We start from the raw sequence: 26,212 nt of genomic DNA, 5'->3' as shown, positions 1-26,212 counted from the left end.
ATACATTTTGAAAAAACGTTCATGGGAATAATTAATAATAATAAACTTTTTTATTTTATGTAAAAGTTTTATTGATGAAATGACATCCAGTTATAATGAAAATTGATGCTCTCATAAAACTTTCGTACGCATATTGATTTTACTAAAATAATATAAATAATAATGTGAGTATACAATTAATGATCATGTTATTTTACATGAAAAATTTATGGGTATTTCTATATAATTACGACCCAAACATTTGTCATTGACGGCAATAACAGGAAAAAGAAAAGAAGTTGATGAATAGGGTTTTCGTTTGAATGTACAGTGGTGTTTCAATTAACCAGTGAATGAAGAAAGAGAGATAGAAGCGGTAGCTCATTGAATGAGGACACTGACTTTGCTGCAGGTTTTTGATGGTTAAGTGTTATAAGCATCTCATTCAAGAAGAGAGATGGTGAGGGTACACCAGACTGGTGGGGGACCGCAGCCGTCTCTTTAAAGCCATATAGTCCTATATATATACACTTATGTATATATGTGTATATATATATATTATACTGTGAGATCGATCGATATCTGGCATTAAGTCTGGGTACAAAGTCCAGAAGGGGGAGTGGGGTGGGGTGGGGGTCCGCAAATGGTAAAAAAAACCCTAGCTGGTTGGATTGAAACTTACCAAGTTTAGTTACCCCAAGGTTTAAGGAACATATTTGTTTCTATTGGGACATTCATTGGTTTGATTTTGCAGGGTACCACATACTTGGGATACAACGTGTAGGGCAACGAAGTAAATGTAATACGGATATCTCACACACACACACATATATATAAATATATCATTTACAGTTTAACAGTTATCTGTTTGGTGGCATTATAAGGTTTTGATGAGATTGTGATTGAATTTTCAAACATGGATTGGGATGACTAGACCATGCAACCAGAAGCCACTGAGACAAAAGAGAAAAACAATATGAACGGGCTACAAAGAGAAGAGGCATAATCATCATCAATGGCTAAAGACTAGAAGATGCAGGGTTATGTGAGCGTGAAACATCCGCCATGGACAAGGGGCTATCAAGACCATTCAAGTGCGTGGTCCGGGAGGGCCGTAGTCCAATGACAAAGGCAGAGTCAAGTAATAACTAGCAGGTCCTAGTGAAGGGAATGACTCAAAAGGGTCGTAATCCATGCAACAAAAGGACCCACTTGGCATTCTTAGTCAACAGTTGCTAACAATACAATGGAGATGTCTTCTAGAGGTGGATAAATATAGTTAATAGAGGTAAACAAATCAATAAATCAATGTCTCTAAATATTTTATTATTTGCCTCTTACTAATCTAATGTGTCTCTCTAAAAATAATAATTGTAGCTAAAAATACAATTAGAGACTATAATTAGAGATCATGCAAATAGAATTCATATATAACAAATGGGGCAAATTGCGTCACTCATTGTACTTTTAGTGCCAATTTATTATTATTAGAAACATAACAATAACAACATATTTAACCTTTATCTCACTATGTGGGGTCGATTACATGAATTTTAGACTTTTATATATTTTTATCTTTTATCATATCTTCATTTGGATTCATACACTTTATGTCAAACTTTAATGTCTCTTTTAAAGTCTTCTTTGGTCTACCTTTATATCTTTTTTTGATTAATTGTTCATTTCATTAACTCTCCTCACAAAAGCGTCTCTTGGTTTTCTTCTCACATGACCAAACCATCTTAGTTTAGTTTTTCTCATCTTTTTCTCGATTGGCACTACTCTTACCTCATTACGAATAATCTCATTTTTAATTTTATCTTTTCTTGTATAACCACACATCTATCTTAGCATCCTCATCTCCGTTATGCTCGTCTTTTGCTTATGTTGGGATTTTTGACTGCCCAACATTTAGAGCCATACAACAAAACTGGTCTTATATCTGTCCTATAAAATTTTCTTTTCAGTTTTAGTGAGATTTTACCATCACATAACACCCCCGAAGCATTTCTCTATTTTAGCCAACATGCCTTAATTCTATGCACGACATTCTCGTGAATTTCTCCATCTTTTTGAATTACTGATCTCAAATATCGAAAATGATCTTTTCTTTGTATGATTTAGTATTCCAATTTTATTATAACATTCTCTATTCTTGCATTTTTACTAAATTTACATTCCATATATTCTATTTTCCTTCTACTTAATTTAAATTCCTTAGATTTTAAATTGTTTCTCCACAATTCATGTTTAGTGTTCACTCCCTCTTTTGTTTCATCCACTAACACTATGTCATCTGCAAATAGCATACACCATGGTATCTCTGTTTGAATATGTTTAGTGAGTTCATCAATTACAAAAGTAAATAAGTATGGGCTTAGTGCATAACCTTGATGCAGTCCCATTATAATTTTAAACGGTTTAACATTCCCTTCACATGTTCTGACCCTTATCTCTGCATCGTGATACATGTCCTTAAGGGCTTGTATATAGGTTATTCAGACTACAGTTTTGAACATCTCATCATTTGTTCTTGTATATAGAAACCAAAGTACTATTCCTCCATTCATTTGACATCTTTTTTAATTTAAGGATCGCGTTAAATAATTCGTTAGTTAGTAGATGTCCTATTCTCTTATGCATTTCCATGCTTCTATTGGTATATTATCCGATCTCACTACCTTATGATTTTTCATCTTTTTTAATACTTATCTTATTTTTTTTGAACTTATGCGTCGATAAAATATATAACTCACGTTCTCTTTGGAGTTACTAAGGTGTCTCAACTTAACTCTTATATCCCCATCATTATTGAATAATTTTGTAAAATACTTCTTCCATCTCTCCTTAATCGCTCCTCATTTATTAATACAATTTGGTTTTCATCTTTTATGCATTTTACTTGGTTTAGATCCCTTATTTTTCTTTTTCTTGCTTTAGCTAATTTATATATATCACTTTCTTCATTTTTTGTATCAAGTCGTTTATATAAATTCCCATTGCTTTCGACCTTGCTTCACTACCAACTCTTTTTGCTGTCTTTTTTATTTTTTATAATTTTTTAGGTTTTCTTTATTGCTGCATTGATATATAGTCTTATAACAAGTTTTCTTATTTCTAATTTTCAATTGTACCTCTTCCTTCCACTACCAAGACTCCTTATAGTTTGGAGCTCTACCATTTATCTCTCAAATGACTACTTTTGTCGTGCTTCTTAAGGCAATAGCCATTTCCCTCCACATTTGATTTGCTTGTCCTTCTCCATTCCATTTCTTTCTACTCCTTAATTTTTCTTTGAGCATTAATTGTTTCTCCCCTTTTAAATCCCACCATCTAATTCTTGAATTTTTTGAGTAGTCAAACACTCTCCCGGTATCACCTTACAATCCCTATAACATATCCGATCCTCTTGTCTCATGAGGAAGTAATCTATTTGGGTGCTTGATGTGACATTTTTATGTGATTAAGTGTTCGTCCCATTTTTTGAACTTAGTATTGGTTATGATGAGCCTATATGCCATAGCAAAATCTAGAATAGACTTACCCTTATTATTAATTTCCCCGAATCCATACCCTCTATGTATCTCTCTATAACTATTTCCATCTCTTCCCACATAACCATTTAAGTCATCTCCTATAATTACTTTCTCTCTTCTTGGTATCATTTGTATGAGTCCCTCTAGGTCCTCCCAAAATTTTGCTTTTTATCTCCTCATCTAATCTCGCTTGTGGTGCATATGTACTAAAGATATTCATAGTCATTCTTCTTAGACGAACCTTCACCATAGTAATCCTATCCCCTATTCTCTTTGCATCCACTATCTCATCTACTAAACTTTTATCCATAATAATCTCTACTCCATTTTTCGCTCGATCATTTCTTGTGTACTTTATTTTATATCTAATTTTTGATATAGTTCTTGCTTTTTTCCCTACGCATCTCATTTCTTGAAGGTACATAATATTATTTTTTCTTCTAATCATCACATGTACCACTTCCATAACTTTGCCTGTTAATGTTCCTATGTTCCATAATTCAATCCTTAATCTATGATTTTGTTTTTGGCTTTGGCTTTGGCTTTGACTTTGAATTTGATTTTGTTTTTTTATTTTGATTTTATTTTTGATTTTGAACTAGCTTATTTACCCGCATCCGCCTAAGAAAATGCGAAGACCTTTGCTCATTTGTCACTACATCCGGGCCTCGATGCAGCGACCCTATCTCACTTGACACTACACGCGAGTAGTGTAGCGTGTTGCTATGATGGGTTACGCCCCAACGATTTTTCATAATTTGTCTAGAGTTCATGTTTTGGATCTAATTAGGTTTTACGTTGGTTGTCGGCTACCTAACACAACCCTTCTTCTTTATCTGGGTTTGGGACCGATACTAGATAAGTTAAAAGCACATAATACTATATTTAGAGATATTTATTGATTTTTACCTTTAATAATTATATTTAACTCTAATTATTTGTCTGTAAATTATAAATTTATTGTTGTGTGACAATGAATCCAAGAAGACAACAAAGTCAATACATAGAATAAAAGAGCCCAAAATATAATGACAAGTCCCAACAAGCAAACACTACACAAAATCATAGAAGCACTAACACTAAAACTAGAAGCTCAACCATTTGTTATGTGAGCATAAAGCAAAACAAAGAGACATACCCATTTTTAGCAGTGTTAGAGACGTTGGGGTAGGAAAAAGTGACCAAGAGCTTAATAAGCTCTTTCCTAGGCTCCATAGCTAAGCCCTTTGCAAGATGCCCATGATAAACAGTAAAAACACTAAGCAGAGAGCAATGTCATGCGAAAACAACAAGAAGAATTGCACAGCACCAATCAACAATAAGAGAAGGGTAAGCAAAGATGTCCTAAGCATAAGGACCATAAGAAGATGAGCCTTCAAAATGCTATAGAAAGAAAATCAAGGCTCAAAGAGGAGATATGATGCTGTGATAAGGACTATAAGAAAGAAACAAAGAAGAGATCTAAAGTTATGATGGGCGATGAGGATGATTTAGGGGAGTTAGAGAAAGAAATAGAGTAAGCAACAAAGAGGAGTTTTGGGGAAAGAACGATAAAGGGCAAAACAAAAAATTAATAGACAAAGGTGGATAAGGCGGTTTGATCTAGTGACAACAATAATGCAAGGTCCAACTATGCACATTAAGTGTTTCTCGAGGAAAGTGATAGAGAGATTTTTTTCTGTAAATGAAAATGTATTAAAAGAAAAAAAACCTTACAAGAGTTTACAAAAAGACAAACAGGACATACCCCACAAAGACACAAGAAAACAAACTAACCCTTAGACTAGAAAAGGAACCACAACCCTCAAACATTCAAAGCAAAGAGAAAAAAACTCAAAAGACAAAATGCAAATAAGGGAGACCAACAACACATCCCAAAGTAATAAAAGGCTCGAGAGAACATGAGTTGGTCTTTGAAGAACCATTGAACAAGGGCAAGTGAGGAAGGTAACAAAGGCTGGCCCACCTAAGGCCTTCTGAGGGCCCCAAGGCTGAAACGTGGGGGACACCATCAAATCTAAAGGCGACCATCCATTGGAACCAATCACCTCGCATAATGACATATGATACAGGAGAAACTTGCTCCTAATGATGATAATAACATAGGGAGACCGCAAAAAACCACACTCACAGACAAGAGAATTAGTAGCGTCTGAAAAAACATCTAGACAGAGCTAGTGAGAATGAAAAAGAATAAAGAGCAAGTTATAAACAAAGGTGAAAAATGCTAGTAATGAGCAAAAGCTAGACTTTGCAATGATCGAGGGAAGCGCATAGAGGACAAATGAGTCCAAACAGAGATTTGGATCTGGTAATCAATTTGAGCAGGGAACGCTCATTGTCACGAAAGTATCTGTTGTTGTGTTCTTGCCAAAGGAAATAAACAACTACTTGTAGGGAAACCACATTTCATAGCGATTTACCACGCCATTTATGGGCGGCTCAAAAAATCCCCCTCAACTAGCACCTCTAAGGCCACATAAATTTTACCTGCTATCTTAATTGGGGAACAACCTGCTAAGAGAAGGAACAAGCAAAAAACAAATGGTTTTGGAACTGTGACGCGCTCCTACCCAAATAACATCTGTTAGGAAAATTTCAAGTTTTAGGAGGTTGCAGCCAGATCAACTTAATTTCGATTCTATTTTCAAAATTTCTCTTTCCTTCTTCTTTCATTTTTTTGTTTTTTAAATCTAGCTAGAATTAAACATTAAGGTCAAAGTCACCAAAAATAGGATATATAGATACTAAAATTGACTAGATAAAGGGGAGGTTGAAACCAACAACAAATATGACACAAATGCACTCCCTAATTACAAAGATAAACACAAAGAAAGCCTAGAGAATACGCTGCAAGTAAGAGAATTGGGAATGACTGGCTAGGACACAAAGCCATCATATGGCAAGAGGTTAATTAAATTGGCTTTTGTCTCTCCCAAAGAAGGATAGGGGAGTGGCCTAACAAGGCTATGACTAATATGCAGGCGAGCTCCAAGCAAGCCAAAACTAGAAATCTAGAGAGCATATTATAACAAAGGAATACAACAAAAGATAAATTTAGTTAGCAAAACAACAAAATACAACAAACAATAAAAAATTAACTAAACAAATTAAAACAAAGCTCTTCTATGAACATAAGAAGAGCAAGACAAAAAGAAAAAGAAACAAAGAGGGCAGACTTGGAACAATACATGCACAAGCTGAAGAAGATCTTCTCCATGATAGAATAATTTTTTACAAAGCAAGAAAAGGGAATAATCTACCCTTTGTAACATTAGAATATAATTCCTAGAACTTATAGTCATCATATGTAATTATATTGAAATAAAATACGCCTGTACATAACTAAAAAAAAAAGTGCTCTCTGACACAATCTCAAAGAACAAATTAACTGATAACACACAAAACAATATTTGCAATAATGAATTGCTTCGACAGAGAAAACCACCTATGTCGATTGCCATTCATGGAGCTTGCCCACAGACAAAAATGGCTCCAAAACAAACATCAACACTAGAACATCCAAAAATAGGGTTGACCATTTTGCATAAACATGAGCACTAGCCAAAGATGCACCAAATTAAAGAAGAAACCCCAAACAAAATAGAACTAAAACAGAGGCAATTGGGATTCAGACACTTGAATTAGTCGACGACAAGGTCAATAGCTAACAACGATAAAAGCAATGAGCATTCGAAGCGCGTGACAAAGTGGGTTGAAAATTAGTGATATAAAAGGAGGTGGAAAGGGAATTATGGAAGATGGCGGTGAAGGCGATGAATTTGAAAAGAAGGCTAAGCAAAGGAAGTGGTTGAAGGGCCATAAAGTGCTAAAATTCACCCTTACGGAACCTATAGAGAGAAATGGAATTGAACTTTTGTGTAATTTTTTTTGGTATAAGATTAGCGTAAAGCCTTGTGCTATCTTTTTTTTTTTTTTTTGCTTGGGAACATTCATAATAGAGACTCTAAAAAGAGATTGTACCGACGGACAAACCTCATACCAATGCTCAAGAGCCAATTACATGCCCCATTCATGTGCACATGATTGTGAAGTGAACATTATACACAATTAATGGTTACTTTGTAGCTAGATAATTTCTATTATGTTTCCAGAAAAGTACTTGCACAGGGAGGAGGGACAAGTTTTAGGAATGTTAAAAACTAAAACACATATATACCCAGTTCTTAATTATTATCTTGATTAGAATTTGCAATCAGTTGAAGATATTACAAAATTAGTTAGTTTATAAAGTCGTAATAAATTTTATTAGATATTGACATATATATTCTGAAAATATGTTAAATTCTCAACCAATATATAATTGTTTTGGTTACATTTCCTAATCCCTTCTCCATTTTGTGATAACTCCGAAAAACTTGCCCATCAATCACTTCCGCTAATGATCGAAATATATATAAAGAGATGCGCCATAACTAATGACAAAACTTGCAATCATATATATTAATTTGGTTTAAATATATATGCATAGCTTTTGAATGTGTTCTTATTAATTTACAAAAATAATAATAATTTGGTTTAAACATTAATAAAACCCTTTAGAAGATTTTGCAGACAATCTTAGGGAAAAAAATAGAGAATTCCTGAAATATAGATGAAACAATATTTCGTCTGGCTGTTGAATTAATTCTTAAAAATAATATCTTATCTCACTTAATAAAACCTCACGCGTAATTCATAGATAATAAAAATTAAATATATATGGTGTAATTTAATAGTGAGACTATTTGAATACCTGATCTATGGAATGTTTTGCAATCTCGGAGAATGGCTAAAATAGTAAATAATAATCCCCACGGAAATATACCCCAAAGACTGTTAATGACTCAGACATCTGAAACAGAAAATGACACTGCACTGCAAGGTTTTCCCACTAGCACTCAAAACCCTTCCTTGATAGTTCTTCCTTTCAAACTTAATCCTTCATTTATTTTCTTCCAATTTATATACAAGGCCTCCATCCCTTTTGCCACAAATTAAGGCTCATCAGTCAGACCCAATGAAATAATCAATCAAACAACGTAAAAAAATTAGATAAAAGTCCACCCAGTTTGTGGAACCCTCTGATCTCAAACGTGATGAAGCAGAAAAACAAACCCCCCCCCCCCCAAAAAAAAAATACCCACACTGTATGTTGTTGCCGTTGTTATGAACTGCGTCCTAGCCGGAGCTCCAGATCAAGTTCTCCGACGACGGTCGAGCCGCCGTCGTAGTTTTGGTTATTATCGTTATTGATCCATGCCAACGGATCAGTGGCGGCTCTGGACTGATGACAGAGAGAGGAATTGACGATGCTGGGTGATGTTACTGGGAAATTAAGAGGAGGTGGATATGGCAATACCATGTTATTACTTTGGGGGCATTGTGAAATAGAGAGAGTAGGAGATGTGTCCATACCAGCAGCAGCATTGTTCATCATGGAAGTAGGAGAGAAGATGCCATTAGGGTTTGGTAAGGAGTAGAGGAAGCAAAGCCCACCACTAGTACTACTGTTGATGAATTCTTGATAAGATGGGATTATTAGGGTGGAAGGAGCGGCAGCAGCGACGGAGGCGGCGGAGGAGGAGGAGACGGACGGCGCTTGGTGGAGACGGGCACGTTCTCGGCGGTGCACGTTCATGTGGCCGCCTAGGGCTTGGGCTGACCGGAATTCCCTCCTACAGAAGGTGCAAGTGTAGCAGCGTGGTGGCCAGGTGGTGCCCATGGCATGGTTGGTGTCTTGGGCGAAGGCTCTGACCTCCCACGACTCGTCTTCTTCAGTGGTGGCTTGCATATTAGGGTTCCACATCCAGTAAGGGCCGGGAGGGTTCTCTATCTCTGGTGGGTGCGCTTGAGATTGAGCCAATTTTTGGAGCTGGGGCAGGGGGGAAAGAAGACCAAGCTCAGGCTCAGCACCCATGGTACAATATGTAATATTTAATATATGAAAAATAAATAAATATGATGTGAAATCAAAAGTGGCGTGGCGTGGCGTGGGTTAAATAGAGGGGATATGGGCTTTACAGTAGTATGGAAATTAATGGAGTCAAAAAGAAAAAGAGAAAACCCTAACTAGCTATCCTAGCACCGGATATATCACCAAAATTTGATGCAAGCACTTGGATTTTAGCAGGAAGAGAGTGATAGATATTAATGAGCATTAATATATATATAATATATAACATGGGCCATCCATATATATACATTTTAGCTAGCCATTGTTATCGCTAGTATGTGTATATATATATATATATACACACGCATGTAGTGACAATGTTCTTACATTGGCTCCAACGCCCATGCCTTAAGGATCTTGTATGTGTCAAAAATCAAATCTTTTTCTTCACACAAGGGGGAAAATCTATCTCTCTCTCTCTCTCTCTTTTTTTTTAAAGATAGATTTATTTGAAATAATTAATAAGATTGTTTATTCCATTTAGGATACTTAAAAAAAAATAAGATTGTCAAAATTAGGGGCAAAAATGAAGAAGGAACTGGACTGGGGAATAAAAATGTGAGCATATATATGTGAAAAATTAATAGCATGGTCACTTATAATTACTTCAAATTACTGGAAGATGGGTGAATGCAGCTTGAATTAATATAGGCAAAATGAGCATATATTGCAGAGGACGGGCCTAATTTTCATGACTCCCAAGTCTCCCATTTCCACTCACTTTCTGATGCGACCACTTCCAAGTCTTGGTACATATTATACAACTGGGAAGGAGAAAGACTTTATATACATATATAATATACGTGCATATTATCAAAAAGAAAAAATGTCACCAAAGTGACTCACACACACACACACACACACACACACATATATATATAAATAAGGTTCGTTCCTTAATAATCATAAGTATTAAAGTTAACGTCATACTAGCTAGGGTGGTGTTCCACAGGAATATTGACTTCTCTGGTGCCATTATTTGATTGTAGGACTCATTAGCTTGTTCATTTTCAATAATGAGTTCCATAATAGGAATTTTGTGCACGCACACCACCATTGAAATTAATCAACAAGGTTGCTAATTAAGATGATGGATATATACAATAATAGATATATATATAGAGAGAGAGATGGTTCATGACTGCAGACACGTGCTACACATATATGGAGTTGGAAATTTGATTAAAACGTGAATGACAATGAATTGCTGTATTCTGAGACCAACAGTGTGTACAACTTGTGAATCTTATTTATTTCAATCACCAGTGGTACTACTAATACATATCTTCTCATATTCCGGCAAAGAAAACGATTACTCTATATATGTTGCTTTTACCATATATACGTATTTATGCATAAGCATAAATCAAAATTTTTATACCAAAAAAAGACATTTGCTCTCTTATATAAGAATTTAGCATGCATATGTATAATTGTTTTCCAAACCAATCAATTATATGGGGGACAAGAGTTAATTAAGTCATGCGGCTACTTAATGGCCTCTTGTCGACAGTAGTGCAATGACTTTTGATTATTTTTTATATTCCAATCAATAATCACGTTCCCTTCTCTTGCAGAGATATTTATGCTCTTAGGATTGCATTTTTCTTGACCAATGGCTTTGTTGATTGGGGTGAAGGAAAGGGTCTCAAACTCTCAGCTCCTTTGTCCTTATTGGCCTCGTATTTTCCCTCTGGACTCTCTAGGGGTTTCTTGATGAAATAGATCTCATCTGCAAAGCTATTTCTGTTGTATTGAGGACTGAAACGTATCTTAAATTTATCGTTTCTTATATAGCTCAATTTTTTTTTTTAATTTCCAGATTCAAAAATCTTTTGTTTATAATGTTGGTGTGTAAGCTGTCTTGATGGAATAATTCTACTTAGAAAAAAAAATGCCTAACCAGCCGAACATGTTTGATTAATTAATTGTGCCTTCTCTCCAAGTCTGTCTTCTCTGTCCATTCATGTCAAACTTAGCCTTCCGCTTAGACGTGAACTGTCATTATTAAAATAGGACAATGCTACAATTACATAGAGATTTACACACATAATAAAATAACAAAAATACCCCTCTCACAAATCACTTCCACATAACTCTCCAATCTTGAGAAACCCACCACCGCCGTTGCCCCCACACTATCATCGCTCCCACCCGTGTCGTCACTTGCACTGTCGTTGCCCCCACTACACCCTAGCTCACACCATCGTCAGCCCCTACCTACCAGCCATAGTCGCCAGTCGCACCTACAGTCGCCCCCACCTACCACTGACGCTGACATTTTTGGGCTTTTCTTGGTCGCGGATTAGACAAATTTTGCAAATCGGACTTCATCGAGGGAGTAAGACTCCATTGAATGAAGTTTGACATCCATAGATGAAGTCTGATCAAACTATATTGGGCTTCATCCATGGAAAATATGTCTGCGAACTTGGCAGAAAAGAGAAATGATGGCCTAGTGATGGGGGTGACGGTGGTGCAACAGTCGGCACGAGGCGATAACGAGAGGATGCAGTGGTTGTTGATGATGGCGGGGGCGACGATAGTGTGACAGTCGGTGCGATCCTCTAGGTGAGGCAACGAGAGGATGCAACGGCAGGAGCCACGACGGTGCAAGGCGATAGCGGTCAGCTATTGCTTGAGGCGCCCATAGAAAGGAGAGAGAGATGAGAGAGGAGGCGACCATGGGAAGGGAAGGGGAAACATTGCAAGTGAGGGCATATTTGTTATTTTGGTGTCTTTGGATCATCCATTATGTATAAATAGCATTTTCCATTAAAATATAGGTGATTTTGGCCTTGGTCATATACTCTCTCTTGTTTGTTTCTCCTTGTCTCCTGAAGACCAACCTTCTTTCTTCAATAAAAGTATTCAAAGCCTACCATGATATATATATATATATATTTATATTGTATTTTCGGAGAATACTACGTACCATGGACTTTGTTAAGCAACTAAAATAAGGGTTTAATCTTGGTATGCTGTCAATGTTTCAGACGTAACACACCATATTATTTATTAATTATATATGAGAGAATATGTCACTTCTTAAACTTAGGTATTAAAAAATTTGAAACAATTAATACTCTATAACATAGATATGTTCACCAACAACGTACATACATTAGTTAAACCTAAGTTTAGTATCTTGAATACGAGGCCGCCATTATCTTTTCTTTGTCATGTATATAGTGACTAATGAGGTTTATTTAAATAAACAAGTAATTATCTATCATATTCATATATATAGATATAGTTGTACACGTATTATTGATCTTACCGTTTAAAAGAATATACTTCATTCGTGACAATGCATATCTTCTCACTTCTATAATGAATTGACTTTTAGAAGGACAAGTACAAGGTCTTCTACTAAAGATAATTAGAAGGTGACATATCTTGTATACATGCAAAAAATAAATTAAAAATTCATATATGTTTACTTAGGTAAATAACAAGTTCAATTTGAGCTCATTTATGTTTACTTATTAGGTAAATAAGTAAATTTAAATAGAAATTCAAATCTCGTTTAATAAATGAGTCTAACTCAAATAAAAGTTGGTTCAACTCATTTATGTTCATGAATAAGCTCGTTTATAATTCGTTTAAAACTAATTTATTTGTTAAGAATAATATATATATATATACACACACTCTTTTACTTTTTAGAGTTTTTTAATTCTACTTGCAACTTTCCACAAATGTCTATCCCTCTCCACTCTCCAATCCAACTTTTTTAAATTGATAGACAACTACTACTCCTCCGTCTCCTACCCTAATCGATCTGTGAGTGCAAATCAATAACTCAAATGCAGAATCTAGTTGACACAGTATTTAAACAAACACACAACAATCAAAACAACAAGAACACCCAAGATTTATATTGGTTCGATTCCAATGCAGAATCTACACCCAATTCTGGTGCTATGCTAGAGATCCACTAATTCAATGTCAAAGAAATAGTACAAGGCATCGACGATTACAACCAAATTCAATCTCTATCCTCACTTGCCAAATCCCATTACAAATTCACTTACACTCCATGAACTTCTAAGAAATTATACAAGTGAAGTACTCAGAATTCTCTCATGTAATTCATGAATAACTAGTCTCTATAAATGAAATCATATGTAGGCTTATATACTAACTTAAGCCACGAAAGACATGTTAATGGTTATTTATAACCAATAACGGTATTAACCCTTTTTCCAACTCTGAATAATAGGACCAAATCTCAACAATTCTCCACCTTGGGCCTTTATTCAACAATTAATGAACCCTCTCCAAGATATAGCACCATAGATCCTCACCTATTACACTGCATCCATTCAAGTGACTCCAATCAAGTTCAGACACTTATCAAACTTTGTTGAAGTCATTGCTTTTGTCACCACATCAGTTGGATTGTCATCTATATGCACCTTCTTCACTTTGATCAATCCATTTTCAATCTTATCTCTTACAAAAAGAACTCGTACATCAATATGATTGATTTTCTCATGATAAACATTGTTTTTTGTCAAGTGGATTGCGCTTTGACTATTTGAGTTGATTGCCATTGATTCTTGCCTAATCCTGAGCTTTTCAACTATGCCTTCAAGCCATAATGCCTCTTTAGTTGAATTTCATATTGCGTGCTAGCACTGACTGTAATAAAGCTTTCTAGAAAATTGTATTCTCAAAATAACTGGAAAATGTAACCAATGAGTGACCTTCTGTTATTAAGATCCCAACTATAATCTGCATCACAGAATCCCACCAAGATTTCTTGTTCCTTCTCTCTTCAAGAGCCTTAATCCAAAAGTTGATGTGCTTTAAGGTACATTACCCATTTAACAGCTTCCTAGTGTGCTCTTCCCAGATTTTCCATAAATTAACATGCTGATCATGCTTAAGGCATATGACGAATCTGGTCGTGTGCATACCATGGAGCATATGACACTCTCCACTGCATGCATTGGTGTATGAAACCTTCCTCAATTTAGCCAATTCTTCTTTTGTAGCAAGTGACTGACTTACTAAAAGCCTGAAATGCTGAGCAAGTAGTGTAGCTATTACTTTGGCATTTGACATTGAAAACTTTTGCAATGCCTTTTCAATGTAACTTGTTTGAGAGATAAACATCTCTCTCCCACTTCGGTGCCTTGAGATCTACATTCCCAAAATCCTTCTTGCTCTCCCCAAGTCTTTCATCTCAAATTCTTCATTAAGTTGCTACTTGAGTTTCTGAATTTCACTCTTGGCAAAATATATATTTTTACTCCTGTACTTGTATGATTTTTTCATTTAAATACTCGAACTTTTTGTTATTTCAATTACATTCTCAAACTATGTAAATTCGAGTCAATTTAACTTATGTACTTTGACATTTTTCTCATACAGACACTTGAATTTTTCATTATTTCGATTACACCCCTGAACTATACACTTTTGAGTCAATTTATCCTCTTCTTAAGAGTAATATTCTGTGTGATTGGTGTATCTAACACTTGTACTAATTAAACACGTAACAAAATACACAAATATAAAAGTATTACATTAAATGTCATTTTAAAGTATCCAAATATCATTTTCTTATAATCATTGTGTTTTAAATATGTTTTGCAAACTTATGAATTAAATAAATAATTATATAATACTAACTTTCTCCATATATAATTAAAAAATAAAGCATTAAAATACCAACAAAAAATTAGAGAAAATTTGAAAAAATATTATTGGACACTTTAAAGTGAAATTTAATGTTACACCTCTGTGTTTGTGTATTTTGTTGCGTATTTAATCAATACAAGTGTTAGATACACCAATCACATATAATATTACTATTAAGAATGGGTTAAATTGACTTAAAAATATATAATTCAGGAGTATAATCGAAACAATGAAAAGTTTGAGTGTTTACTTAAAAAAAAAAGTCAAAGTATAGAAAGTTAAATTGACTCAAAATTGCATAGTTCAGATGTATAATTGAAACAACATAAAGTTCAAGTGTCTAACTGAAAAAAACGTGCAAGTACAAGGGCAAAAATATGTATTTAGCCTTTTACCCTTATTTGTTAATGCTATTAGCATAGCATTAACATATAAAAAGAGGTAAATGTCAATCTCTACACTTAACATACATGCAACTATCTTATACACTTCTTTTGAAGCTTGATTTAATCATGACCTCATCAAATTGCAAATACTATTGTTTAGGTGATTGTTTAAATCCATACAAAAACTTTTTGAGCAAGCAAACTTTCTCCTTATTGTCTTCTTTCACAGAACCATTAGGTTAAGCCATGTAGATGTCCTTTTCCAAGTTTTCATGATGAAAGACAGTTTTGGCATTTAGTTGCCCAAACTCCACGTCAAACTGCATTGCCAACACTAAAAAAAAAAATCATGGTCAAAGACAGAAGAAATCCATCTCTAAACCCACAAAATTTCATCTCTAAAAGGCACGTCACTAAAAAATTAACGACAAATATTTTTGTTTCGTCACTATTGAAGACGAAATTTCTTCAGGCTTTAAAAAAAATTCAATCTCTAATTTGGTTGTGTAATTGGTCTCAAATTTAGTCAAATTTAATTAACATTTAGAGACAAAATTTGTTATGCCTCTAAAGTTTGGGAACTTTTTGTCTCTATTTTGAATTAAAGACAAAAAAAAATCATCTCTAATCAAAATATGGGCTTAAAAAAATTAGAGAAAGAAATAATTCTCTCTAAATCAACTATGGAGGAAAAAAATTACTATTCAGTGACCACTGTGAATGGTAGAGTTTGACGATCAAAACTAATCATAGGAATCACCTTGGTTTGATTACCAACGTACCCAAAAACCAAAATGATCTAACGATCGAATCTCAATAGATTTGTAAATTAATTTTTTGAAAAAAGACTGTCTGTTTCTAGAAAGGTATCATTGACCATTGTCCATGGAAAATTTCAATGATTAGAACCAATTATTGAAATGGCCTGGGTCTGGTGACTAACATAACAAAAAACCAAATTAATCCAACAATCGAATCTCAATAGATCTAAAATTATTATTAATTTTTAAATGGCTACCTATTTTTGGAAGGGTATAGTCGGTCACCATCCATGACAGATTCCAATGATTGAAACTTATCATCGGAACGACCTTAGTTTGGTGACCAATATAACCAAAGACTAAAATGATCCAATGGTTGGGTCTCAATAGATCTAAAAATTAATTTTTTGAAAAAATGCTATCAATTTTTGGAAGGGCATTGTTGGCCACTGTCCATGGTAAATTTCGACAATCAAAACAAATTTTCAAAATCATCTTGGTCTAGTGACCAACATACCTAAAAATTAAAATGATCAAACAGTCGGGTCTCAATAGATTTAAAAATTAATTTTTTGAAAAAATACTACCCATTTCTGGAAAGGCATCGCCGACTATCATTCATGTCAAATTTCGATGATCCGAATCAATCATTAGAATCATCTTGGTCTGTGACCAACATACCCAAAACTCAAAATCATCCAACAATTGAATTTCACTAGATCTAAAAATAAAATAAAAAAACATTAAGTTTTTACCTTAAATTGGAAAAACTCTATTAATTGGCAGTTGATGGCAATAGGCTGAGGAAGAAAATAATGAGATCCAACTGTTAGGCAATAGAGTGTTGATATATATATATATATATATATATAGAGAGAGAGAGAGAGAGAGAGAGATATAGGGGTTTAGAGACGAAAATTAAAGATTTAAAATTCCTCTCTATTTTGAATAGACATGACAAAATTTAAAAATGGAAAAATTTTGGTCTCTGATTTCAAAAAAACTAGATGAAAATTTTTCCCGTCTCTGAAAAAATTTCATTTCATCTCTAATATTAGGAAAAATTCAAAGACAAAAACATTTTCGTCTCTGATTTTAAAAAAACTTTGAAGATAAATTTTTTTTTGTCTTTGATATCAAACAAAATTTAGAGACAAAAATATTATCGTCTCTGATTCCAATCCATCTTTGATATTAGGTAAAATTTAGAGACGAAAATATTTCCAAAAAGAGTATGGTTAAGAAAATATTTCAAGATAGAAATAATTGCTAGATTTCAAGTATAAGGTCATTATTATCTATTTTGTTGTTTCTTTCTTGCAAAAGTATTTCACAGAGGATGAGGCTATCAATGCTCTACTCAATTTGGCATGGCAACAATAGGCTGGGAGGCGGTACTCCGACATGTTTTCCAAGTTTCATCATAGATGGGAGCCTATAGAAATCCCCCAGGAAAATCATGTTTTCCAATGCTCTACTCAATTGGGCCACTGACTAGTTTAGACTCCAAGCCATGCAGGCCTTAAAGAACCAACTTAGTGAGATTAGTGGTCACGGTTCAGGTCCATCTCGCCACATCAGGGATTCTATATCCTTCATTTGGCATACTTAGCGATTGGTGAGAATTTTTACATGTCCCTCATTCTCTTACATGGGTTCACATTTTTAATTTTATTTGATCGATGTAATTTTTAGGCCACGAAATTGGGACATAAGCCAAATTTGTTCGAGGTTTTCAAGAAAACCCACACCAAGTCAACCGATGGCCAACAAATATTTATATATAGACAAATGGTCCAGAGAATATAGGTTAAATAAGTCATGAATTTGGCTTTTCCTTTGAATTTAATAACTAAATGAACTTGTCTTTATATAATGGCATCATATGTAGAATCAAATGGAGTCATTAGTTGCCTCTGTTTCTCGATCAGAGAAGGGGAGCATAGAATCGTAAGAAATAGACATTAGGTAGATATATTTGGAGGTTGTGGGTAGGGAGAAGAAACGTTGAGTGTATGGCCTCGGCTCCCAAGAATCGGGGTTTTACACCCAATCAATCGGTAGTTCTTTGATAGTTACATCTTCCATTCCGCTTAATAAAGACATAAAGAACCGCTTGCGTGAGTAGATACGTGCTAAGCTAGAGCAGAAGTTCTAGCAAGACTACTAGTAGATGCAAAAGCAATTTTAGCATCAGATGGAGGAATAGGTCCAGCACAATAACAGGTCCAGCACCTATAGCAAGCACAAGAGTAGGCCCAACTTGTGAAGCACAGAAACGCCTCGAAGATGCCGTTTCGACGTTTCCGAACCGTTTCCCATTTCGAAAACAGGAAAAACGGCTCGAAACGTTTTTTCAGGCCGTTTGTGTAATTTTTGAAAACTTTCAAGCTATTTCAAAATTTAAAGAACTTATTAGAAATGCGTTTTCAACCCAAAAATGCTTTTCAGCGAGTGTTGTGGATCCCTACAAAAAGCATTCTCCTCCATTTTCCCCTCTTTTTTCTTCTTTTTCTAGTCATTTATTCTCATTCAATCACCCTCGTCATGCTATCGTCTGCTTCCAGTCCTTCAATCTCCCTCGCCACCAATTATTCTCAACCTTCTGTCGTTTGCTCCGGTGCTCCATTGTCTACTTTGGTGCTCCATCATCCTTCGAGTTTTTCCCGCTACCGATTGTTCTTTCTTGGCCCTTTCGCTACCAATGCCAGTGTCGGTCTTTCCTTCCTTTCTGTAACTGTAAGTAACCCTCATCCCCTCTCTCCCTCTCTCTCTCTCTCGATATATATATATATATAAGTTAACAATATCAGTATATATATGCAAAAATATATATAAGTTAATAATATATAAAGTTAGTAGTTATATATATGTGAAAATATAAATGTTTAACACTTAACAGTATACATATTTATGTATATGTATGCGAAAATATATATGTTTAACACTTATTAGTTCATATATTGTTTGTTTACTATTTTTACTTAACTGATTGTTAGTTTCTCAAGTATATTGTTAATTTATCATTTTAATCATATATTGTTAGTTCATGAAAAATTTAAAGGCTATAAACAATAAACACTAATATAGGTTAAAACTTTTTTGGAGCAACGTTGTATTTATAAATTTGTGGACTGTTACATATATTTGATTTGGTGGAATTTAATCTTATATTATGAATCTTATATTTGATCATCTATTGATTTATTAATTTAACTCATAGGTCATATGACTCATTCAACTTCAAGTTCAGGATCTAGCAGCAGTATTACATCCAAAAATAAAGATGAAAAAAATAGTTTGTTATGGAAATATGTGACTAGAATTGAGAAAATAGGAGAATGAGGGAGTAGTTGGAAATGGACTTGTAACTTTTGTAGTTTGCAAAAATTTGGGACATACACAAGAGTTAGGGCTCATCTATTAAATATCACTGGGAAAGGGATTGCTTGTTGTAAAAAGGTAAGTCTTTAAATTATAGCTGACATGAAAAAAAATTGAAAGAGAAGTTGCAAAAAAACTTTCAATTTCACAATATAAACAAGTGTCATTACCAACTAGTAGTGTTTCTTTGGGACCTTCTTTATCTTTACATGAACCAAGAGTTTTAGAACATTTAAACAAAAGAAAATCCATAGATTCACTTATTGCTAGAGCTTTTGACATGCAAACTAGAGCACAATTAGATGCTGAGATTGCTAGAATGTTCTATACTGGGGGTTTGTCTTTTAATCTTGCTAGAAACCTATATTATCTGAGTTTTTATTCATTTCCTGCTAATCATCCATTGGGTGGCTATGTGCCTCCAGGTTATAATAAGTTGAGGACCACACTACTTCAGTAAGAAAAGACAAATGTTGAAAAATTGTTGTAACCTATTAAAAATACTTGGTTGGGAAAATGTGTTAGCATTGTTACTGATGGTTGGAGTGAACCGCAAATAAAATATTTGATTAATTTTTTGATTGTTTCTAAAAATGGTCCAATATTTATCGAATTTGTGAATTGTTCAGGTGAAGTAAAGGATAAACAATTTATTGCTAATTTGATGAAAGAGGTAATAGATGAAATTGGTGACCAAAAAGTAGTATAGATTATTACTGATAATGATGCTAATTGCAAAGGAGCTGGGGAAATCATTGAAGGTATGTTTTCACATATTTATTGGACTCCTTGTGTTATCCATACACTTAATCTTGTTTTGAAGAATATATGTGTAGCTAAGAATTTAGAAAGTAATTAAGAGACATGATGAGTGTCATTGGATCACTGAAATGCATGGAGATGCTTTAGGTTATAATTTTTTTTTAAATGAATCATTCAATGAGATTAGCCATGTTCAATCGGTTTAGTTCTTTGAAGCTGCTTGCAGTTGCTGACACTCGATTTGCTTTTATTGTTGTTATGCTTAAAATATCTTTACTTATTAGACGTGCACTTGAAGCAATGGTTATGAGTGATGAATGGGCACAATATCGAGATGATGACCAAGGAAAAGCTCGATTTGTTAGTGAATTGGTTGTGAATGAGGATTTGTGGGAAAAAATTAATTATATTCTTGTTTTCACAACACCTATTTATGATATGATTAGAGTTTGTGATACAAACAAGTCATGCCTTCAATTGGTTTATGAGATGTGGGATTCTATGGTTTTCAAGATGAAGAAGGTTATTTATGATCATGAAGGCAAGCTGCTAAGTGATTTTTCATCATTTTTTCATGTCATTCATCGTATTCTTCTTGCTCGTTGGACAAAACATAGTATTTCATTACATTGCCGAGATCATTCATTGAACCTGAGTTAATTTTCAAATTCAATCTCCATTTCTTACTAATTCAATACTCTATGTATTATTTTTTTTATTTTTAAATTTTTGTTGATTTTGTCTTTTGAAAGTATTATAATGATAAATGGCTTCAAGAAAGAGAAGGTAGAATGCCTCCACATATGGATGGAGATGTCTCCACATAAAGAATGAAATGTTTTAGGAGACTTTTTCCTAATCCAGATGAGCGTGCTAGTGTTGATGATGAGTTTGCTAATTTTTCTCTCAAAAGTGAGCCATTTGGAGATCCAAATGCTATCTTGAATAGCTATAACAGGGAATTTAGGAAGTAGTGGGCATGTTATGGTTCACAGTGCTCTTTTGCTTCAAATGTCAGCTTTTAAGGTGCTTGGACTGATATTTTGCCTTTGATATAATTTTGATGATGAAATAAAGTTAAAAAAGTTCAATGTTAAAGAATTTTATGATTCAAATATTCTTTTTTCATGTTATCATTTAACGATTCAATTTTTATAAAAAAAAATAGTCGACTATGTGTTTGTGTTCTGTTGACTATATCTATGGATAGTCGACTATGATTTTTTTTCTGTTAACTATGTTTGTATATGATTTTCAAAATCTTCTTCGTATTTTTGTATCTGTCGACTATGTCTATATGTTCTGTCGACTATGTATGGCTTTTGTCGACTATTGTGTAATGATAGTCGACTATACTATTTATTCTGTCGACTATGTATACTCATGATATTCAAAATTTTCTTCATATTTTTGTATCTGTAGACTATGTGAATGTGATAGTTGACTATCAGTAGTTTTTGTTAAACAATAGTCGACTATGCCTTATTTTATTTGAAAATATAGTCGACTATACATTATATTCTGTCGACTATCTCTTTTGCAGAAAGATTCTAACAGGCTAGTTTTTCAAACTCTAACGGTCACAAACAGCTAGTTTTCTCTTCAATCTTTATGGATGCCTATATATACAACTCATGAATGATCAAGAAGAGGCTAATAGATGGAAAGAAAATTATTTGAGCTTACATCGTATACACATTTATATTTATATTGACTGTGCTTTAATTTTCTCTCTTCAAGACTTTGATTTTAACTTGTATTATTTCATTCAAGTCTTGTATCATTTTTAAGAGACATTGTAACTAAGAGATTCATCTCTTAGATTCTCTCTAATTGTACATTTCTTGTATTTCCTAGCTTATGTAGCTAGAGAGCTTATTTGATTGGGAGGTTTGTAAATTTTCTAGTCGATGACTAGATGACCTACTTGGGTTGAGTAGGGGGTTGATAGTGGATTGTTTTGAAAATCTTTAGTGAGGAGTTAATAATAGTGGATTAGGCTTGGGTTAAGCCGAACCACTATAAATCCTTTGTGTTCTTCTATTACTTGTGTTATTTGATTTGTTTATCATTGCTATCATTTCATTATCCTCACTTGCATTAAACTATTTTTTTTTTATCAAAATGATTTCAAGTTATATCAAGTTTTTAAAATAATCAATCCACCCCCCTCTTGGTGTGTGTCATAGCACCTCCCGATCTAACATGGACAACCTACTTCTTCCTTTTGTTCTGAAAGGAATTGGAATACTTATTCTTTCGTTCATTCATTTAGAAGGAATAAATTAACTCCAAAATATGCAGAGGATTTGGTCTTTGTTCATAATAATCTTCGTCTTTTATCGAGAAACACCTCCCAATACTATGAGAAAAAGACAAAGATGTGGGATGTAGGTGGTGATGAATTTGGGAGTATGGAAAATGTGGGTGTTAATCTTGAATTTGCTAATCTCTCTTTAGATGAACCAAAGTTGGAGTTTGTACTCTTTGGTGAAGATGTTAGCCAGTCTATAGAGATAGAGAATGATGAACTGAATGAACTTTTATAAATTATATTATGTTTGATTTTGTTATTTAAATTCACTATTTGTTTTTAATTACTAAGTAATGTAAGGATAATAGAGCTTTCTAAATATTGTTGATGGTTATTTGAATGTATTATGAACTTTATATTTATATTTATATTTATTTGAATACATTATAGAATTTATGTTTATTGTTTATGTTTGAGCATTTTTTTTATTTTTTTCTATATTAAAAATTATATTTACAAAAACCTCTTATATTTTTTAAATGTACAATTTACCCCACGTTTCTGTTTCCTATTTTTTTAGAAAAATATTGTTTCCACGTTTTCATTTCCTATCAGAAATGTCTCTAGTTTCTGTGTAACCTACGGCCCAACAATAATGGCAACAGTGGTTCTCAGAAGTAAAGAAACTTGTGCACTAACTGTGAAAATAGAATGTCTGCATAGAGCCTCCTCCATTTCATACACCAGAAGAGAACTAGGAAATCGACCACACCTACTATTAGGTTTTTACAGTTTAGGATTTAGGTTTTTTTAATCTTTACAAACTACATTACAATTAAAAATTTGGAAATTCAAATTTCTATATTTTGATACAATTAGATATTGATACATTTACCTTTTATCTCTCAATATGTAAAACTTTTCAAAAGTAAATTATTATTCTTAGTACGAATAGCATTGTTAAAAAAAAATTCACAACCACAATAACGACGAAATGACAACATAAATATTTAACAAAGTAATTTGTCATTAAAAATAGCGATTGATTTGCAACTGAACATTTGTCGTTGATTAGAGACGGAATTGTGACACTATCTTCCGTGGCTAAGCAGCAACAACATATAGCATTACAATTCCGTCCCTGATCAACGACGAATGTTTAGTTGCAAATCCATCATTGTTGTGTAATAGTCTGTTGTGCAAGGACATTCTAGTAGTATCATCTATAAATTCAATAATCGAATCATCTTCAAAGACTAAATGAAAGGCTTCTATAAGACCCAAGATGTGTAACCTTTTCCTCTTTGAGGTATTCCAAGCATAAAGAAAATTCTCCCTCCCTATATCTGCTGTCTTTTTCTACTGACTTGTGCTTTACCGAACCCTGCTTCCCCTTTTTCTTCTTCTCCTAGCTGACTTTCCTTCAACGGGTTACACCTTCTGCCTATTTTGTGGAACCTGTCAACGGCTTTCTACCAAGACCTCATTCGTTTCTATTTATATATTTAGACTGTACCAACCCAATCTCAACCCCCAGTCTAATTCCTGACCCTATGCCAGCCTGCAATAGCATCTTTGCAACCCTACATTGGGTACTTCCACGCGTTCGCTCAAGATCTCATCCTCATTAATGGCAGATCTCATCATCATTAATGACAGATCACATCCACATTAATGAGGGTCTTATCAGCACCATGCCACCGTCAGGAAGCTCCATCAGCGCCGAATATCCAGTCCCGCCACCTTATAAACACACGACACATGCATGCACAAGGATCTCTCCTTATTCTATATAAACTAGCTCTCTCCAAAGCCAATATATGTTCTCTTCTACCCTACTAATACTCTGCCCATTTATTCTCTTACTCACTTGAACGTCGAAATGCTTGCAGGTGCCTGCCACCCCTTCGACAGATTGATCGCTAAAGTCCTTTCCTTGCCATTGCAAACCCCCGTTCGACCATCCCTTTGAGCAAGAAGAACAATATTACTCACCATCTTCTCTTTGTTTTATATGTTCTTCTACTAATCTTCATCTTCTTTGGTTTCAACATTCCCTTTTTCTTCTCCTTGATCTTCATCTTCTCTTTTTGTTTGTATTTATTTATAATATTAGGTTTATAAATTAATTTATAATATTTTCTTGAGGACCCACTTATTTGTATTTGTCCCCATTTTCCTTTACTAAAAAAAATTAATTATATAAAATTCGCACAAAGTCACACTTTTAATTAAGAAAAATAACACAAATTTAAAATTAAAATTATATATATATATATATATAATGAAGTCCTATCACCTTCGAGGTAAGCTACTTCCTAAACTAAGGTGGTTCCATAGCTCACTTTGCAAAGTGAGGGGACAAGTAATGTGGCATAACAAAATTATCAAAATGCCCCTAAGCCAATCAAATCTAGTCATGTACTTAAAATTCATCTCCCCTCACCCAATCCAGATCTAAAGAATTAAGTGGATCTAATTCCTAGATCTCAATCTAAATTCAAATAAGAGATTTTACTATCTAATATTGATTAAACTTGAGAATTAGTCAAACTCAAAAATTTCCAAAAAAAATTCAAAAATCCCAACAATTTCAAGAACAATTTCAAATATCTTAAAAAAGAACCCGTACAAGTAAAATTATAGACTAAAAGATTATCATTTTTTTTTTTAGTAGTATTACTAATTTGAGAGTTGGAGGTCAAACTAGGAGACTTAGCCATACCTTATTCTCTTGCATGCAAGTACAATCTCGAAAGTGTCGATCTAGAAGTGTAGATCCCGAGACAATGCATGGTGATTGATCCTTCATTCTATTATGAGTTATTTATGTTTCTTGATTATGTGGGTAAATTATTTTTAGAATTAATAAGTGATACTAAATAATTAATTTAAAATATTATAAGCCTGTAACATAAATACAATAGTAAAAAAATTCAATACAAAAGTGTGTAAACTATCAAAGTGAGTCAAAGTGGATTGCCCTAGACCAAAGGCGATCCTATTGCAAGAATAGCTTAAGGTACATTGATTACAATTTTCACAACACAATAACCAATTTAGTCTCAGAGGTGAGGAACAAAGATTTACACTAAAAAAAAGTGACCAATACAACCAAAACCATACTTTGTTACCCAAGTCAATGAGTGAGGTTTTTTAATCCACTAGTGAGATCCACACTAAGGCATGCTATATCATCATTAGGATAATCACACTTGTTGAATTGATCAGTTAAATTAACTTCAATCATTATGCATTGAACAAAAATAAAAGCTTAATAGTAGTTGGACAATAGTAAAAGGATAGTAAACCCTACAATTACGTGTAATTCCTCCCAGACAATAAAATACATTGACAGGGGAGGAGAATAGTATTTATTAAAGTCGTAGAAAATACTCTTTGTTTTTTAATTTAATTTTTTTAAATAATTAAATCTCTTAATAGACAATAAAAACTCATTTTTTTAATTTTTTCTAAAGAATATTATAACTTATTGAAGTATAAAATGTTAAGATATTTTAATTATAAATTAAAACATATTT

At 33.7% G+C, this 26,212-nt stretch overlaps 1 protein-coding gene across 1 annotated transcript; it reads right to left on the bottom strand.

Moving 5' to 3' along the window:
• Window positions 1-8,485: 8,485 nt before the first annotated feature.
• On the bottom strand, window positions 8,486-9,435 carry LOC127812781 (transcriptional regulator SUPERMAN-like). Its single transcript, XM_052353310.1, has one exon. The coding sequence runs from the start codon at window positions 9,433-9,435 to the stop codon at window positions 8,683-8,685; it is 753 nt and encodes a 250-aa protein (XP_052209270.1). The 3' UTR covers window positions 8,486-8,682.
• Between the last annotated feature and the right edge of the window lie 16,777 nt (window positions 9,436-26,212).

Source organism: Diospyros lotus, chromosome 11 (genome assembly GCF_014633365.1).
Source record: "Diospyros lotus cultivar Yz01 chromosome 11, ASM1463336v1, whole genome shotgun sequence".
NCBI lineage: Eukaryota > Viridiplantae > Streptophyta > Magnoliopsida > Ericales > Ebenaceae > Diospyros > Diospyros lotus.
This window is presented reverse-complemented; position numbering and strand designations above follow the sequence as displayed.